The sequence below is a fragment of the Sarcophilus harrisii genome, chromosome 5 (genome assembly GCF_902635505.1).
Source record: "Sarcophilus harrisii chromosome 5, mSarHar1.11, whole genome shotgun sequence".
NCBI lineage: Eukaryota > Metazoa > Chordata > Mammalia > Dasyuromorphia > Dasyuridae > Sarcophilus > Sarcophilus harrisii.
The window spans coordinates 258,745,255-258,764,104 of record NC_045430.1 but is presented as its reverse complement, the minus strand read 5'-3'; the positions used below and the strand labels follow the sequence as shown (position 1 = coordinate 258,764,104).

Below are 18,850 nucleotides of genomic sequence, written 5' to 3'. Positions count from 1 at the left end.
TGCAAACATAAAATTTAATATATAATGTCTAGTAATTATTATTGCTACCGCCACTACAATGGTTGGAATTGCCTATGTGGCGATTTCCATTTCCAGAACTTACCCACTGCATTCAAATTTATCCTCATGTTTTCTTCTATGTTATCATTTCATTTAAGCTAAACTGGTCTTATGATCTCCTAAATACTGACAGTCAATAAACATTTATTCAGCACATCCTATGGGTCAAGCACTGTGTTTCTCCTGCCTTCATCCTGTGAGGAGTCCCTTTATTCTGTTTATTAACTTCTACCCTTCCTTCAAGGTAGAGCTCAATATTGTCCTTTTCTATTAGCCCCAGCAATAGTCACTTCAAGCCTGGTGCTCTTTCCATTGTTCCATCTCGTTGAAAAGGACTACTACAGTCAGCCTCTCCAGTGCCCTTTATTTTAATGATCAGGAAACTAGGGCCCAGAGAATTTATATAATTACATTCCATGTCTTGCATCTTGGCTTCAACAAGGCTCTCTCTTATACTTGGATTCAGTGCAGTGGTGGAGTCCAGAGGCAAGAGTCAGAATAGCCTTACTTAGCCTCTGGGTTATTGAAGCAATAAAGAGCCACTGGTATTATCAGAATAGGGGAATAACATGATCACCCACTCTCAAAGGTTTTATTTGCATTTTAGTGTCTCTTCAACTTCATTGGCAGCTCCTTGAGTCAAAGAAGTTTTCTCATAGGTTGCTCGATCCTTGAATACCAGTTTCTTACTTCTAGTAGATACTCAGTGGATGTTTAATGATGAAGGTGATATTGATTGAAATGATGATTAATAGTCCTGCACGGTATGCAATCATATTAAAAAATAGAACAGCATATTGGCCCAGCCATTGAAGAGGCTGTTCCTTTGAAAAGAAAACATAATGAAAAAAACTAAATAGCTAGAAATATCAAACATCACAGTCCAAATTACATACAGAGTGCTGAGAGTACCAAAATTACTGAGGAGTAGCATTGGCTTGGGACAAGAGGGTACTAGAACCTATTCTTGGCATTTGAGAATTAATTGTGAAATTTTCATTGTGTAGCATTTCGAATTTATAAATTGGCAAACAATAAATTAGGGTTGAATGATTGCTTTGTTGTTGTTGTTTAAGACGTAAGAAAACAATGAAAGAAATCTTCAGAATGTATGTAGAACTTATAACTGTGTCCTACACTCATTTCCCTCTCAGTTGTCAAACATTTTCCAGCACACTCTGGTTGGGGATCACAGACTTAAAGCTAAGCAATCTCAGAACTCATCTAGTTCAAAACCCCTTATTTTGCAGAGAAACAAACTCAAGGAGAGAAAGATTAAGGAATTTTTTGAAGGTCACACAGGTAGATAATATCAGAGGAGAAATATGAACCCAGATCCTCCAAAAACAATGTGCAGTTTCAGGAAACACTTCAAAGAAGAAATTGATGTTCATTTTCTCTACTTAAAGAGGAATAAGAAAAACCAGCAAGAATGTTCAACTTATGATAACCTCATCTGTTTGCTGTCACCAACACCAGTTACCATTGAGATAGATGAAAATAAAACCATTCTAAAGAGATGATTTAGAAAAGAATGGGTCAGATATCTTGAACTATGATCTGGCCTCCCCAGGTGTCAATATTTCCAGGGTCAGAAGGTTCAATGTCCCAATGAAGTGGATGAATGGGTCCAATTGTGCAAATTGATTTACAGAACAAAACAGTATTAGAAAAAAATCAAAGATCTAGAGATAGAGACCTGGCAAATGGGGTCATATTGTATTATTGAATGCCCTTGGAGGCAGGGAAATCCCATAGGAGAGCTTCAGGAGTGTCACCATTAGTAATTTTCTTGTAGACAATTAATTTCTTGAAATATGGTCATAGAGGTCTCAGGTGTTAAGTCTCTCTGGAATAAGGGGAAAAAAAACATTTATCTTATGATTACATCTACATTACCAAAAACATCTAGACATTATGGTCCCCAAATAAATCAAATTTAAAATTTGGGATGGGATGGGATAAGATATTTTTGGAATTCTTATGTCTAGGATACATTCAGTGGCAGAGGATTGAGAAGGATCAAGATATCCTACTAGAAGAAGAGATAGTCAGTATAGCTTCTAACCCCATTGCATGGAAAATTATCCCTGATGTTCTAACCCTTAGGATTAATCAGGAGGACACAACTCTGGGAAAAGTGGGTTGTAGGAGAGGGGCACTTTGGAGAGGGGATCCTAGGGATAATGGTATGGATCTAAAGGAAGGAGGGGGGATAGTCATTTGATACAGAGTAGGCAGTCCAGTAAGTATCACCAACGGTAGCTGTCATGCAGTATATAGAATCCAGGACCTGGAGTTAGAAATAACTATGTTCAAATCTGAACTTCATCACTGAAATATGACCTTGGCCCGTCCCTTAGTCTCTGTTACCTCATTTTCCCCAGATGTAAAATGAAAGTAACAATAGCACCTATAACTCAGTGTTCTTGTGAGAACACATAAAATAGTATTTGTGAAGCACTTATTAGCACAGTACAAGCACATAAAAATCTTACCTGAGACCAATAGTCCAGGGAAATAAACCCTTCATGTTTTGCCCCAGTTACAGCTCTGGTGTTATCATACTTATGAAAGACATAGAAAAACTGTCAAAGTCTCTCTGAAGAACTTTGGAATTGATTGTGAGACTGGCATTGGACCAGCGTGCCCATATCAAAGAAGATGTTGTTCTCAATGAGTGAAGCAGAATTGCTGTAGCTCAAAAGGAACAGGAGATGCCCACATTTAGAGACATCTGGCTCCAAATGTTCATATGGACTATTTGTACCCAATCTGTGATAGAATTTTCTAAACCTATTGTCCGATTGGCCCACGATCACACACACTATACCTTGACTGTGGTCAACATAGTGATATCATTTAATCCCTCATTGAGAATGAAGAACAATAATCAATTAGCTTTGAAAGAATCATTGGATTGATTTCTTATTTCACTTCCAAGTTCACTTTTTAAGCAACTTAAAGTACATTCCTGATCCTATGTGTTTTACAGTAGGCACATAACAAGTTCATATTGTTTGCATAATTGATATCTATCAAAAATAGTCTTTATTGTACATACATCATGGACTTGCTCTAAAGTGAAAGGGAATCAATGAACACCAAAATATTTCCCTAAATAAAACTGTGATGTTAAATATTCCCATTTTCAAATGGAAATATGGATAAGTACATGCATAAATATTCTTTTATTTCATTTTATTCTTAAATCACCATGTTTCTAAAAACATGACTAACAAATGTAAAACATGAAATTCAGGGAATTCAAGCTAATTTCTTGAGGTCCAAAGAGAAGGAAATCTTGAGTTTCAGTTCTCTGACTTCAAATTGGTTGCTGAATCATTTCGATATAGGAACTGGATATTAATATGCTTTTAAAATTAAAGTATCAATAGAATACCTTGTTCATTACAATAGAGACAGAGATTTGATGGTTATGATAGATAAAGAGAAAGCTGTTCAGGTTTTTAGGAAACAGAACCGTGGGAGACAACATAATATAAACAGTAAACACCCTAGAATTGTAACTATTATGTTGTCATTTGGAAGCTAGTAGAAGATTCCTGAGAGGCCAAATCATAGAGCTTCATTTATTTTACAGATTAAAAAGCAAAACAAAACAAGCATCTAAGATCCAGGATAAGTTATATGGGCAAAGCTATACCTATTAGAAGTGACAGAAGCAGAATCTGAACTCAAATCCAATTTTCTTTCAACCCTCGTTGTTCAATCGTAACCGACTCTTTGCCATTCCAATTGGAATTTTCCTGGCAAAAATATTGGTTTCCTTCTCAAGCTCATTTTACAGATGAGGAAACTGAGGCAAATGGGTTAAATGACTTGCCCAGGGTCTCACCACTAGTAAGTGTGTGAGATATTTGAACTCAGGTCTTTCAGATTCCCAGTCAGGGCTATATCACCATACCATCCACTATGTTGGACTATTTTCCTCATCTCAAAGGGCCCAGGTTTGGATCCCAAATACCTAATGGTAATTTTGACAAGTTATTTCACCTTTCTAGGTTTCAGTTTCCCTATTAGTAAAATAAGGCAGTTCTTGAAGGTCCCTTCCTGACCCATGAACTGACCGGACCTGATAGTATTGATTTATTTGAAATACTAAACATCTAAATTTTCACCTCAGAGTCATGAAAATATTTATTACCCAGATATCCTCGCTTTTGGAATGCTTAGATAATTGCATTTCTACACATTGGTTTCCTATGTAATTCTATTTATTTTATTTTATACGGTTAAAATCATTGTTCTGGGATGGTGTTCATAGACTTTACTAGACTTTCAGAGGGGTCCATGACTTAACCCATATTAAGATTTCCTAATGTAAATAATAATCTATTAATGCTGTGTTCAGGAAATCCTAATATCCTTTCCTCTGGTGGATTTGTTGTTGCTGGAATGAGGAGAGCAGTGATTCCCTCTAAGAAAGTTCAGATCTGCAATATAAGAGGATCAGGGTATTGCATATGGGCTCCTACAGATCAAGTGTCTTGCGGGGTCACCCTGCTCTCTGAGAGTCCGAGGCAGGTGCCGAATGTGACTCTTCCTTTCTGCAAGGCCGGGATTCCAGGCTCTCTCTCTCTTGCTTTTGGATGGTCCAAATTAGAGATCCGGATTCCTGGATTAGGGGACGCTTGCGGATCTTCTCTTTCTCTTTTGTATTCTTCCAATTTAACGGAAGGGGCTGTCATCTGTGGGGTAGAGAGGGCAAACTTCTTCCTCTGGAGAGAGTATCCCATACCCAGCCAGAAGCTTGCAGGCAGTTCCCCTTTAAGGGTGAGAAGGCGCTTCAGTCTCCGTGCCCCTCCTCTTTCAAGAGGAGCACGGATTGGGAATAATCATTATTGCCAATCAGAAATTGGGGAAGTTTTTATTGCTGGATGGTTTTATTTTATTATATATATATTTTAAATTAATTGTGTTTTTTCCTCTGTGAGTTTAAAGCAGAAAAAATAGCCACCCACGAGGATGTTTGTTAGCTGTCTAACGCACCTCGGCTCCTCCCCCCTTAGATTTGGCAGGTAATTTAGAAGCGAAAACCTCAATTACCCCGTCAGTAGTGGTTTACTAATCTGTTTCCACACCAGGGAGGGTGTGTGTGTGTGTGTGTGTGTAGGTGTGCGCGTGTGTAGACAAGCACTTTAAATGCATATTCGCTAAGTGGTACACTTAAATCAGCATGTCTAATAAGGCTGCTGATTGTAGAAAGTGTTAATTCCCAGTTTTGTTCCCTCCCCTCCCCAACACACACACACACACACACACACACACTTCTTCCCACCTCCCCTCAAGAATATCCAGATTCCTTCCCTCCCCGAGTTCCCCTACCCTTCCCCTTCTCTTCCCTCCCCTACACACCCTCCCCAACCCTTCTTCTCCCTTCACTCTCCTCAACTCCCCACTCTGGCTCTCAGCTACTCCACCCAGTTGGGCAGCCCCTTGTCCTCCACTCTCCGTGCGCTAAGATCCCCGTTGACAAATCCTAATCCTAACGAGCTAAAAAGAGTGCGAACGCGCCGTTTAGTCCAGGCGGGGTGTCGGAACCCCTGGAGGAGAGGCTGTTCTGGGCGATGGGAGGAAGAGGGGGGGAGATCTGTTTGTAGTACTCCGAGTCCTGATGTCACAGGCTGAGCAAGGACATAACAAGGAGGAGTCAGATTACAGTAAGAATGGGCAGTGCAGCAGAAAGCTCCGAGTAAATGCGAAATCAGACGGGGCTCGTGGCCGGGAGAAGGAGGCGGTCTGCACAGCCCGGCACCCCGACTGCGCCCGCTCGCCCGCCCAGCCGCCTGCTCGCCCGCTCGCCCGCTCGCTCCCGCCGTCCCTGTGCCATGCCGGGGGCGCTGCCAGCTCCCGTAGCATGAAGCAGCCCCGCTCTCGGTGCCAGGCAGCCCGGCGCAGGGGGAGCTGATGCCGAGGACGCAGCGGTGGGATCCCAGCTGTATGATTAATGAGAAACATAATGTATTTTGGTAAGTGTGAACCCCCGATGATGTCATAGCGGCTGGGGCTCACCTCTGATCGGCGGAGGCAAGTCTCCGGAAGGCTTTAGCTGCCAGGGAGAAGGCAGCCAGCCAGCCGGCCATCCTTCCATCCTTCCTTCCATCCATCATCCATCTCTCTAGCTCTCTAGCTCTCCAGTATCTATCTGCGTCTACCTGTCAGTCTATTATTAGTATTATTATTTCTGTGGCAAGCACTTCCAATTGGCAAGGGTTAAATGGGTGGGGGGCGAGCGCGCTGAAGCAGCGCTCGCCTTTTGCTGGGCAGTGAATGAGCCGGCGCTGAGCTTGAAGGCTTAAAAAAAATCGAGAACTGAGTGGGGGGCTATCCCGAAGCCCCCGATCTCCCTCCATCAAGTTGCGCTGTCGTCTTTGGCAGAAACTGAAATGGCCTGGAATCACGGAAAGTTGCCGGCAAACTTAATGGGATATAGAGGGGGGAAGAAAAGTTCCCGTCTTATTTAAGATCCAGGAGGTTTGGTCAATAGTAACGTTTCATTAAACATTTGCTTTGGTGGATCCCGAGGCTGGAAGGGGGAGGGAGGGAAGGTGGGTGGGTGGGGACCCAACAAGCAGCCTCTCATTTCCAGGGCTTGAGCAGCTGAGAACGCTCCCCTGTTCAGAGAGATCCCCGGCTTCTGAGAATGCTTGGAGGCAGCACACGGCAGGACTGAGGATTCTTAAGCCTGCCACAGAGGGGTTCCTGAGCTAGTGGATTTCTAGGCAGTGGAGTTGGGCGCCTCAGCGGAAACCCCTCGGGGATTCACGGCGGAGCCGCCTCGGAGGAGCCCGGGGAAGGCTCGGCGGGGCGCAGCTCGCTCGGGGCTGGCTAGCCGGGGTCTTGCGAGGAAATGTAAAGGAATGCCGCGATTGACTGGAAACTGACTTCTGGGGAAGGAGGCAGGCTTGAGGGGGTTAGCCCAGAAGCGGAGCACTGGCATAGAGGCACTTGGCTGCGCCTGGAAGTTATGCTTTCCTACTGTAAGTCCGATTCCCCCCCCCCGGCCCCCAACCCAGAGGGGGCTAGAGCTGTTATGTACTTAATGCTGAGACGTTCGCATGTCCGACCGGAGGGAGGATGGGGAAGGATGCCAAGGGAGCTACTCCAGTGGATTTCTGGGTTGCCAGCAAATAAGAAACCCAGAGTTCACTTGGAACCGATTTCTCTTTAGAAAAGTGCTTCCTCGCTCTTGGGGTGGATTTGCCTGGCAGCAGTTTTACATAGAATTTTCCGGGGGGGGGGGGTGTTAGCATTTGCGTCTGTTGCCCATGTACTTCCTCCCCCTCTGTCTGAGGGAGAGCCTGTGGAATAGCCAGAGTTGGGGAAGCTAAAAAGCCTTCCCTTGACAGCAGCCTCGATCCCGCTGTAATTTGGCTTCTAGTAGAAAAGATGTTTGAAAAATGCCTGAACGTAACTCCGGAGAAACAGCCCCTTTTTTGTAAGCTGCTGGGCACTAGAATCGAGCTCCGGGCTCTGCCGCCTTTGCCAGACGGAGAGCGCGAGATGGTTGACTCGCAGAATTGTCATTAGCCGTATTGATCACGGGATTCTTCATTACTATTACGGTTATTATATTGTTTTGGGGGGAGGGAATAAAGGAAGGATATTCCTCCTAGCCCAAAAGGCTCTCAGTGGCCGGGATGGTGTCGTGTAGTCTGTGGTGAGACTGGGTTAGGGTTGGAACCGAACTTAGGTTTTCGGTCCCTGGCTCGGGTTTCCTATGGGATTGTAGCAGGCAAGTCTGGTTAACCAGCGAACTTCCAGGGCTTAGGAGTGCTAGCTAGAGGTCAGCCATATGCAATTGGATTAAAATGTGGCTATTATGGGAATGTTCTTGGGGCCAGATCCTGTTATTACCGTTTTGCCAATCCGGGCTGCTGGCGGGGTGGCCTGATTCGCCGGCTAATTTGTTTCATTGTGTAATGTAGGTTTTTAATAGTACAAATTGAAATGGGGTGTCCTACTTGAGAGGGAGCCATGCTCTTCGGAAGAGAGCACGGCTGAAGTTTTCCTCGGGCGTGAGGGGGCAGCACTCTGGAGGCCGAAGGGAAGGCTTACCTTCACACATGTATGTTCAGGACTGCCTCTTATTTCAGGACATTTCAGGATCCTCTCGTTTACTTTCTGGGATTCCCCACCAGAGAGCCTGCGGTCTCACCTGGTCGGGAAGAGAGCAGACCTTACAACTCATGGCAAGAGTTGATGATCATGTGATGATCAGAGTATCTAATATTAATGAATATCTAGAGCCTTTCAGCCATTTGGAGGGCAGTTCTCACTTTGCTTTAGGACTACTTAACCCTAAATGGTTTTCCTTGGCCCCAACTCCCTATCATGCTCCTACTTTATGGAAATTCATCCTGTTGCGTGTCTACTTATATCACTACACGTGTGTGAGGGAAGGGTTTGTATGTGTTAGAGGGCAGTGTTGGTCTGGGTGTGTGTAGGAGGGTGCTTAGGGAAAAATAGAGTGTACACTTGGGATTTGGGGAAGGGTCCTGGGGACTAGAAGAAAGGGGTGCCGTTGTCTTCCTTTTGTACCAGTAGGGTTCCTCATACAGCTACTTTTGGGTGAAAGGCAGGATTGGGGTAAGGAATAGGGTAAACTAGTAAGCCAATCAGACTGGAGCAGGCTCTCCTTTAACTCACTAAGCTGCATAATATTTGAGCCTTTAGAAATAGATGTGCTGTTTTCCTCCTCCCAGGAAGCTTCATGGTCCTCCGTGGGACTCTTTACAGCTCTCTGCCTTATTGGCTCTGGACCTTATCTTGCATTATTCAAAGTCAAACACACTTGGTGAAGGGAGAAGTTAAATTTCTAGTTCCCAAGAATAACTCATATTTGGAGAAAGTGGCTGTTTCAGAATTCTGTCTAATGGACCCTTTTAATGACTTAAATCTGACTCTCATTTTCTATTGAAATTTCAGTACTCCTATTTTTCAATAATGGTTCATTTGCAGTGATTTAAGAGTTTATTGTTCAGTCACTGTGGAGACTTTTCTTACTTATTCTATCGATTGTTCTTTCATTATTCTGAATTAAATACAAAGTGTGGGGGGGAAATTAAGGGGAAAAAAATCTGTCTGGCAGGAGCATCTTCCCAGGGTTTACTGTAAAACAAGTGAAAATAGTAAATACTTTTGTAGCTTTTCCCTCTCTATAAATATTTTACATTTTTAAAAAACGACATTTGCCAAGGATGAGTGACCTTTAATAATTTATCCAGAGATAAAAGAAAGGCTGTTGGGAAACTTCTCCCTTGATTAGAGGAGAGAAGCTGTGGGTGGTTGTCGGCACAAGCTACACAAAGCTGATGGAATAAAGTGCTAAGCGGATTCTGCAGCCAGTGCTAAGCAAGGTGTATGTGTTAGAATCTACAGATTATTTGCTTGGGCACATCAACTCTGCTTTATAACATTTGACATTGGGGTTGTTGCTGTGATCTAGCTCTTACTCCTAGCTCAGTGACTCCACCTTTCGTATCCTACTGGGGCTCATGCTTTCAAAGCTGAAGGAAAATGTCGTTGAGATCAGTCAGGTCAAAGGATACCTGGGACCCGTTGTGGGCCAGAGAGGTAGTGCTGGACTCATCCTTTGCCTAAGGGAGAGAAAACCAGGGCACAGATGATGGGTCTCTTTAAGTTGGTTCTGCTTGGTTGGAAACCAATAATGTGTTTTATGGTTGGAGACAGTCAAGAAAAGACTGCAGTGAGGTTGCAGTTCAGATAGGATGTGGGAAGCTTTCTAAAAATCCTACTATAATGCCTGCCCATTTACCATGAATATATGTGGTGTTCATATAATATTTACTTATTGTCTACCCACATAAAAAACATGAGCATCTGGAGGCTAGTTTCCATTCTTTTGCCCTGGCACATAGAAAGCATTTAAGAAATACTTGTTGACTGTCAACTCTCCTCAAAAAAAAAAATCTTTTTAAAAAACAGCAAAAATAAAGGATGATGGAAATATTAGTTAATGGGGTTGGGGAGGAGCGGGTTCACTTAAAAGGATGAGTGACTTACTCAAGCCGAAGCTTTTCTGTATTTAAAAATTATATATATATATCCAAGTAGCTTCCAAAAAAGTGAAGCATTGGACAACATACCTTTGCTGACAGGGAGGACTTAAGGGAAAGAGTAAGTAATAGAAAAGAACCAAAAAAAATCTTGTAGGAAAATTCCTGGAGTATACTAAAGCTTGAAACCCTGGCCACAGGAACATCATCTTCTTGCCTGTGCATCATCTATTTCCAGAAACATTTTCAGTTTCATCTCAGGACCTGAACATTATCAAGTCAGCATTTGCTCCTTATTGTCATGTGAACCACCAGGTTTCACTTCTGAGAGCAATTTAAGTGAAGGGTGGGGAAAAGATTTTTAGCAACAAAAAGATCACAGGGAAAGAAATAATGCAGGTGATAGAAAATTGCCCCCTTTCTGTTGTTTGGAGAGAAGTGTTTAGCACATCCTAATTTGGTTTTAGTTTGTGATCTTTCATGCTGATACTCAGTATCTCCTCCATTGGTTGTCAAGAGGTAGACTGATTCAGCCCCACGTTGAGGCTTAGATTCTTTAGCAAAGTTAAAGACAGATATACCAGGTTTTATTTGAGATTTATTGAGAGAGATAATTTGAGATTATTTATTTGAGAGTAAAAGAGAGGAAACTTGTTTATATACATTCTTCTTGTATTTGTTTTTGAGAAGAACCTGAGTTGTTTTGTTGTTGAGTACTTTCTTTCAGTCCTAACTCTTGATGACCGCATTTGGCATTTTCTTTAAAAAGACACTGGAATGGTTTGCCATCTCCTTTTACATTATTTTACAGATGAGGAAACTGAGGCAAATAGGATTCAGTGACTTGCTTGGGCTCACAGTTAGGAAATGTCTGTGACCAGTTTTAAACTTAGGTCTTCCTGAATGGAGGCCTAGTGCTCTATCTACTACACCCCTGAGCTGCTCTGTAGTTGACCTGTGACTTCATTGAAATAAAATGGAGAACTATGAACAAAGAAATGTCCTTAATAATTTTCTCCAAAAACTGTTTGGTAACTTATACATTGAGAGTTTCCTAGTGATACTGAGAAGTTTATTGAATTTTTTGTTGTTGTCCTTCATTCCCCAAGAGGACTAAGATATCAGGGATGTGATGCGATGCTATGGCATTCAAGCTAATTGGATTTAAATGACAGGAATGCTCAAGGTCACCTGCCTCACCTTCCCCTCCAGAGTCATCTGGGTCCAGTGGCCAGATAAAGCTCAGGAAGACTGTACATGGCCCTGGATGCAGGGGGAGACTTTGGTCTTTTTAAGTCAAGATCTATAACAGGTCTTAGTTTGACTAAGGCAACATCCATTCAGTGATTAAGGCTAGGTAAGGAATGAAGCAGAGAATGGCTTCTTTTACCTACTCAAAAAAAAAAAAATCAGTCTGAGATGGAAAGACCCTCAGGGTTTCTGGCCAAGATAGAAACAATTGCTTTTTATTTCAACTTGTCTGGGATCATAGGGATGGACTAGAATTATCTGAATTATTATTGCGACCAGTTCTTTCTGACTCAAAGGCTACTGTGCAGTGTTCTATATTCTCTATCTGTGTCTGTCTGACTTCTTCTTCTTTTTCTAACTATCCCTGTTTCTCTAGCTGAGGAAATTCCCTCTGTCATTGCAGAGATGGAGACATGGGGAGATCAAGTGGCTTGTCCAGGGTCACACAGTCAACCAGTATGTGTCAGAAACTGGGTCCTCCTGACTCTCAGACTCAATTCCCTATACCATTGCCTTTTATGTGTGTATATACACATCAACATGTATGATAAATGAATACAGGCATGCTTATTATATCCACATGCAGACATATGATTATAGCTATGAATAAACTTCACATGCCTATTTGTATATCCATGTATACATAACCAGTTTAATATAGATAACAATTCTAAATTGGATGCTCTCAAAAATACAATATTCTCCATATTAGTAATATGGAAATAGATTACTTGATCTATCTACCTATCTAACTCTGTGTGTCAAGAAATGTATAAATGGCAGGGTCAACTCTGTTGAAAATCCTCATAAAACAGGTCCCCAAATCCAAAGACACATGATTCATAAAATATTCATTTAAGTGTTTCATTCTCTAAAATTATATTAAGCTATTAAAGTTGGTTTATGATCAACTATATGTCTACTTGTAAAGATAGATATAGACATGGACTCTGAGATTCTTGGTATATTCTAAAATTCTAAGCTTTGAAATTCATTACATCTTACACCTTCCCAAAGAATACTTTCATTTAAACACACACACACACACACACACACACACATACACACACAGCACCAGTCCTTTAGTTGCTGTAATTATATGGAAATGAAGTGAGTTTATTTAAGGGATGAGTTCCCAAATCCATGAGCTAATAACGACTGACAAAGTTACCCTTTTGTGGGTGGCATAATTGTTCCAAAAAAACAAATGAAAAATTTAAATTAGAGGTTTCCTGCTTCCATTTGAGAAGATTTGGCTGCAGCTGCTGTTGACTGGAACCTCTCTTTATTGGACTTTATGTATATGTGTATGTGTATGTGTGTGTGTGTGTGTGTGTGTCTGTGTTTGTATAAGTCTATTTTTGTATTCCTGGGCATATTTTTGCACATGCTTAACTTTTGGATGTTGAATTGGGTCTACAAAGCAGATCAAAATGGCATCATTTTCACCCTTATATGTTTTTTTTTTTTCCTAATAGATTTCACTCCAATTGGTAAAACTCCTTTAGCATCATTTTAAAATACTGAAGGTAGAAACTTATTAATAGGAACATCATGGTATTTTTGTGGGCAACCGATTTAAAACTTTCACATATTACACTGTACTCTGTGTGTGTGTGTGTTATACCGAGTTTAAGAATGGTATCCCAACTCTTTCTCAATATAATGGCTAAAGAAATAATGATGGTTATGTAAACAGAAATCCACTTCACTTTGACTTGAGAAAGGAAGGTTTCCATTTGTAGTATATTGTGAACATTTCTTGAAACAACAAAGTCATGTAAGTCTCTTCCTGTTTTTATTTTAATGATTATTTCAAAAATCATTATATATGATAAACCTTTATTTTGCAGTAGATTTTCCTAGATGATTGGCGATAGTAAGAGGAAACATAACATTAGAATGGTCCAGTTTTCACCAGTTCTTGTTTGTACTGCTATACTACATGGAAACAATAATGGCTCTGACCCAATATTTTAATTCCTGAATTTCTATGAGTTGATGGCAGATATATGAAACTTTTCTTCCCAAGAACACAAATCTTCCACCAGTTAGAAACATCAAGACAAGTTCATATTGCCACACAAGTAAAGAAAATCAGGCAAGGAGACCTTAAAGAATTACGTCTTCTGTGCTTCTCGTTTGTTTGTTTTTGGCTTGACTTCAGTGGACATTTGAAAGGATAAAGAGGGTAAGAGGAAAAGGGACACTTTGAAGAATAATATAGATTAGCCACTTTAAAAACTACACACACAGATATTTGTATCTATACTAACCATATAATTAAAATAAAAATATTTTGAATTGTTTTTTATTTTTTCCTGGATTGTCCTATCTCCTATTTGTTGAAGTTGTTCTTATTCAATCATTTTGGTCATGTCTGACACTTCGTTACCTGACATGGGGTTTTCCTGGCAGAGATACTGCAGTGGTTGTCATTTTCTTCTCTCTAGATGTGAAAACTAAGATAAATGTATGTACCACCAGACACTTAAATAAATGTTTGTTCATAGAATCATATATGATTAGAGAGTTAGAGTTGGAAGAAAGACCCAGTGAGGCTAAATTCCTTGCTGAAGTTCACCCAGGCAGGAAGGGGCAGGACCAGAATCTGAATCGTTTTCCCTCTATTGCAAACCAAGGGCAATATCTGCTGCTCTGCACTGAGTTGAATTGAATTGAATGCATTTGTTTCAACTAAGTATTTGGCTCTCTTTTCCTAGACATCATGGATAGGTGAAAATAGGGAATTTAACATGCATAATTTAGCCCAGGGAATACCAGTTCATATCTTTTTTGAACCAGAACAAAAGTCTCTGATTTTGGATAAAAATATAAATGACTTTGTTTAATATGTTAACTTTGTATGTTATTGTGAACCTGTGTGCAAGTTGTCACATGGATTGAATCAACTCATTGTGACTACAATGCTGTATGTGAAAACATACCAAAAGCCATGGGGCAGTATGATTCAGTGGAATGAGAATTGCTTTTGGAGTTTGAGGACCAGGATTTGAATCCCAGTTCTACTCCATATGGTGTACTCTCAAATCTCAATTTCCTTTTCTGGAAAATGAGCCCAAGGGGATTTAATCATTTTTGTTTCATTAAACACGGGGGCAACCTGATGAGGCCTATGGATCCCTTCTCAGAAGAATATAGCAAATGCTGAAACCAAATGAAAGGAAATTCTAAATTTCAGATAGTCATTAATAAAAATAAAGATGTATTTTTTTCTATCAAAATTATTGGACCTCCTGAAATTTCCTTTTTGATCCCAGGTTAAGAACACATAGGCTAGATTTTCTCTAAGTCTTCTTCTTAGGCTTATGCTATATTTTCCATATGTCAAGGAACCAGAGTTTGCTATTTTTAGAGTTGAGAAAGAATATCTGGGTTTGTCAGATCAAAGGTTTGTCCTTTTGGAGTTTAGAAGATCACACCCAAAGTGGAGGCCTGCCAGTGCATAATTTCATTTTCATTTTATGTCATTTATTTACTTATTCATTCATTTCTTTGTTTATTTTTGGTGAAGCAATAGGAAGAACAATTTGTCTTAGGAAGAACTGAATGGAAATTTCTACATCTGTTGAAACAATTGGAAACCAGCATGTTATTCCCTGGATAGATAGGTGGCACGGCAGATAAAACATTGGATGGCTTGGAATCAGAAAGACTCATTTTTATAAGTTGAAGCAGGGCCGCAGACGATGACTAGCTGTGTGATCCTGGGCAAATCACTTAACCCTCTTTGCTTTAGTTCCTCATCTTTAAAATGAGTTGGAAAAGGAAATGACAAACCACTTTATTATCTTAGCCAAGAAGACCTTAAAATGATGTTTCAAAGAGTTGGACATGACTGAAATGACAAAACAATAATACCAATCTGATTCTCTTCTGTCCAAGATCATCCTTCTATATGGTAAAGACTAAAAGATTGCCATTTGCTTCTTTGACAAACTAGTTTACAATTTGAGAATAATCCATGTATGGAAAGAGTATCAAGATTGCTTAAGCTGGAATAGTAATAGGGGACAACTACCTCATTTTAAAGGCAAACGTTATAAATAATGAGCAGACTCTCTTTGCTTTTTTTTTTTTCCGAGTAATTTTTATGCTCACAACCCTGAATGGCATATTATATAAATACTTTCCTTTTACAGATGAGGAAACTGATGTTTGGGGATATTTTCATTTACTTATAGTCATGTGTTGTTTATCCTTTGTTTTTGAAGAGAACAAATGACATCATGAGGGTGATGACTTGGGTGAATTGATTTCAAACCAGTCAGTGAAAAAACTGGAACTTAAATTCAGATGTTTCTAATTCCTAATTCCTTTCCCTTTCCATTGTTCCCTGCTGTTTCTGGTGCAGTTTATACCACAATAAACAGTGTTCAACTTGAACTCCCATCCAATATAAATTCGGAATTGGATCACACTCTGGACCAAAATAGCTTCCTTGGGTAACCAGCAGGTGTCGATGTGGAGCGTGAGGGAAATTGGCTGACAGCTCAGTTCTTAACCTAGGAGGGATAGGGAGAGATGGAATAGATTAGGAAAAGCTACATGAATAAGTATGATCCTGGGCGGGTCATTTGGGTTCTTTGGAGTTCAATTTCATCCTGTAAAATAAAGGATTGAACTTGAGGATTCTGTGAATAGAAATGGTGTTTGGAGGGAGGAAGAAAATATCTAAAGAATTCAGCCGGAGGCTAAAGACAGGCATCTCAAATTTTAAGGATTTTTAAAAAATGTTGTTTGTTATTTAGAAACATTGAGGAAGGATACAATCACTTATTTTCTCTGGTAACTCTTTTTTTTTTCCTCTTGAAAATATTCCTTCATTTGCCTATGATATGTAACCTGTTCTTTTGTAATTTGATATTAAAAAAAAAAAGAAATCCCCATGTGTAGAAAGAAACACCCCCACACACCTGGCCAAGGGTTGCTGGCTAGTAATTTCTTTTATTTAGGATTCTAACATGGCTAGACATACTGTAAGCAACAGGAGTTTATTATTAGTGGCTTGCAAAGGGAAGAAGGATTTATTATTGATTTTTATCTATCCTTCTATTTGTGACTGTACTTTTAAAGACTGATTTTTCTGGCTGACTGAATCCATTGGCTTAAAAATTAAGGGAAAAGAAATCTTTCCCCTTCTCTGAATGGATTTATTAGCATCTTTTTCAAATGTGTCTAGAGAAGCGTGCGGGTGGTTCATAACTTACAGTACTCATGCTTGGAGGAATCATGGTTGTAATGTGGCTGCTGGGCAGCATTTACTTTCCCCTGCATGATCTAAAATGTGCCCAATCACCACAGGTATTTTAATTAAGTGCCCTAAAGAATGACAGGTTATAACTTATCGGTCCATAGGGATTTTGCATTTCATATTCCAAAGATGCTATATAGAAAGTAGATGATTCCCTTTCCCTGGTAAAGTAATGTAGGAGACTGAGGTCTTAGCTAAACACTGGAAACAGGAAATACAGGTTTTAAGGAGAATTTAAGGAGAATACAGGTTAAAGGGCTGCTTTGTTCAAATGTCCATAGCAACAGAGGAAGCTTGATAAGGTAAAAAGATCACTGGCTCTTCACTCGGGGTGCCTGAGTTCAAATCCTAGTTTGTGTAAATTTCTGATTATAATTTATTGGTTAAGTCATTTAACCTTTCTAGGTCTCAATTTCCTTATCTGTGAAATGGGATTTGTCAATTCAGTGAGCAAATATTTATTCAGCACTTAACTGTGTACTTAGGCACTGTTTGTCATAAAGTTAAAGAGAGTCATATGCTCATGGAACTCAAAGTCTATTGGGAGAAAAATCATAGAAAAGAAATTATCTACTGACAAGCTAAACTTGAAATAATAAACAAAGAGACAAGAACTAGAATAAAGCAAGTTTTAGAAAAAATTCTTAGAGAATGTAATATTTTAGTTGGGATGTGGAAATTTGGATTAAATGCCTCTTAAAGTCTTTTACTACTCTAGACCTAAGAATCTAGGTCTTTGAGGCCAGGAATGAGCTCAAATATTGCATTCAGTCATTATTGCAGAGAACTTAGAGATCATCTGGTCCAACCTGCTCCATCAGCCTATGAATAGGGAAACTGAGGCTAGAGGTTCAATGATTATTCTGGCCTATATATAGTAAATCGATAGTAGTCCAACCTAACAATCTGGTGGCTCCATCTAATGTTGCTGTTTATAAAATAGTGAATGTGGCAGTGGTGAGAAACTCAGTTCCATAGGAAGTATGTTAAATCTTCCCAAATTGCCTAATTGCTTTGAAATACATGCTGTTGGCTGGAGGGAGAATTTCTCCCTACATAAAATCTAGAATATGTTTATATGGGTGTTTTTCTCATCATTTTGTTATTGGCTTATTACGACTATTATTATTATCATCACCTTTCATTTATTTAATACTTTAAGGTTTGAAAACCTCTTGATAAATATCTCAATTTAGCCTCCCAGCAACCTTCTGAGACAGATGCCATTATTATCCTCATTTTACAAATGAGGAAACTGAGGTAGGCAGAGGTTAAATGACTTGCCCAAAGCCATACAACTAGTGAATGACTGAGGCAGAATTTGAACTCGTCTGCGATCCAGGTCCCAGAACTCTGTCCATTGTGCCATCAGCTGCTTCACTCCTACCAATAACATACTCAGTGCCTTAGACACTGCAGGGTCCTGAAGAGATGCTCAGAATTGACTCATGAATTTAGACTCACAAAATATATGAGCTGGATAGGAATTTGGAATCCAGAATACTGTTGCTGTCAGGGGCCTTAGAACAAAGCATGTTGGAGCTGGAAGTGCATGTGGAGTATTGAATGGAAGAGCAGGAAGGAGCCTTAGAACAAAGAGTATGAATTAGCTATAAGATGAAGCTATTCACCTGTGGACAGAAATGGACCCAGAATCTCCAGAAGGAAGGACATTAATAGTTTTCTTGACCTTTGCCTTGCCACTGGACCTTGATGACCCTGGAGGAGAGAGTGAGACTGCTGACTTTGCCAGACAGGCTGGACTCATATCCAATTCATGGGCAAGTCAAGACATCCCCCTCCTGATACCTGGTGCTCTTTGAGAGTGAAAAAACAACAACAGAACCTGAGACCTGTGCTTTTTCTGCAGCATTATGATTATGTCTTGACTCAGTAGAGATAGTATTACATACATACATATACATGCACACATACACACACAAAGTGTCTGTGCCGTTAATAGCAGATAAACAGCATGGTTTCTCTTAACTTTAGGATTTAAATCTCCTACTGTACCAAGTTGTAATTTTCCCTTTATTCACCACTCAGTTTGCCCTCTTCTAAACACGGATACCAATGTGGCTGCTTTCTGCTTAGAAAATTAAATTTCTGAATTCAACTCACCTTCCTTGAGATATCCTGAAGCAGTAGCTGCTATTCCGTTAAGTTTGTAAGCTATTATTTCTTCTCTGTGCATAGAAGCAATGGGGTGAGAACTGAA

The 18,850-nt window shown here is 40.1% G+C and overlaps 1 protein-coding gene across 3 annotated transcripts in view; it reads left to right on the top strand.

Annotated features, from left to right (window-relative positions):
• Positions 1 to 5,471: 5,471 nt before the first annotated feature.
• Positions 5,472 to 18,850, top strand: part of ZNF385D (zinc finger protein 385D) — a 368,816-nt gene continuing 355,437 nt past the window's right edge. Inside the window, exon 1 of one of the 3 annotated variants that reach the window (XM_031940342.1) lies at positions 5,472 to 6,053. In XM_031940342.1, coding sequence (XP_031796202.1) covers positions 6,032 to 6,053 — 22 coding nt within the window. In that variant the 5' untranslated portion in view covers positions 5,472 to 6,031. Of the gene's footprint in view, positions 6,054 to 6,651; positions 7,065 to 18,850 lie in introns of those variants that run through there. The other 2 variants (XM_031940344.1, XM_031940343.1) reach the window with 2 other exon arrangements.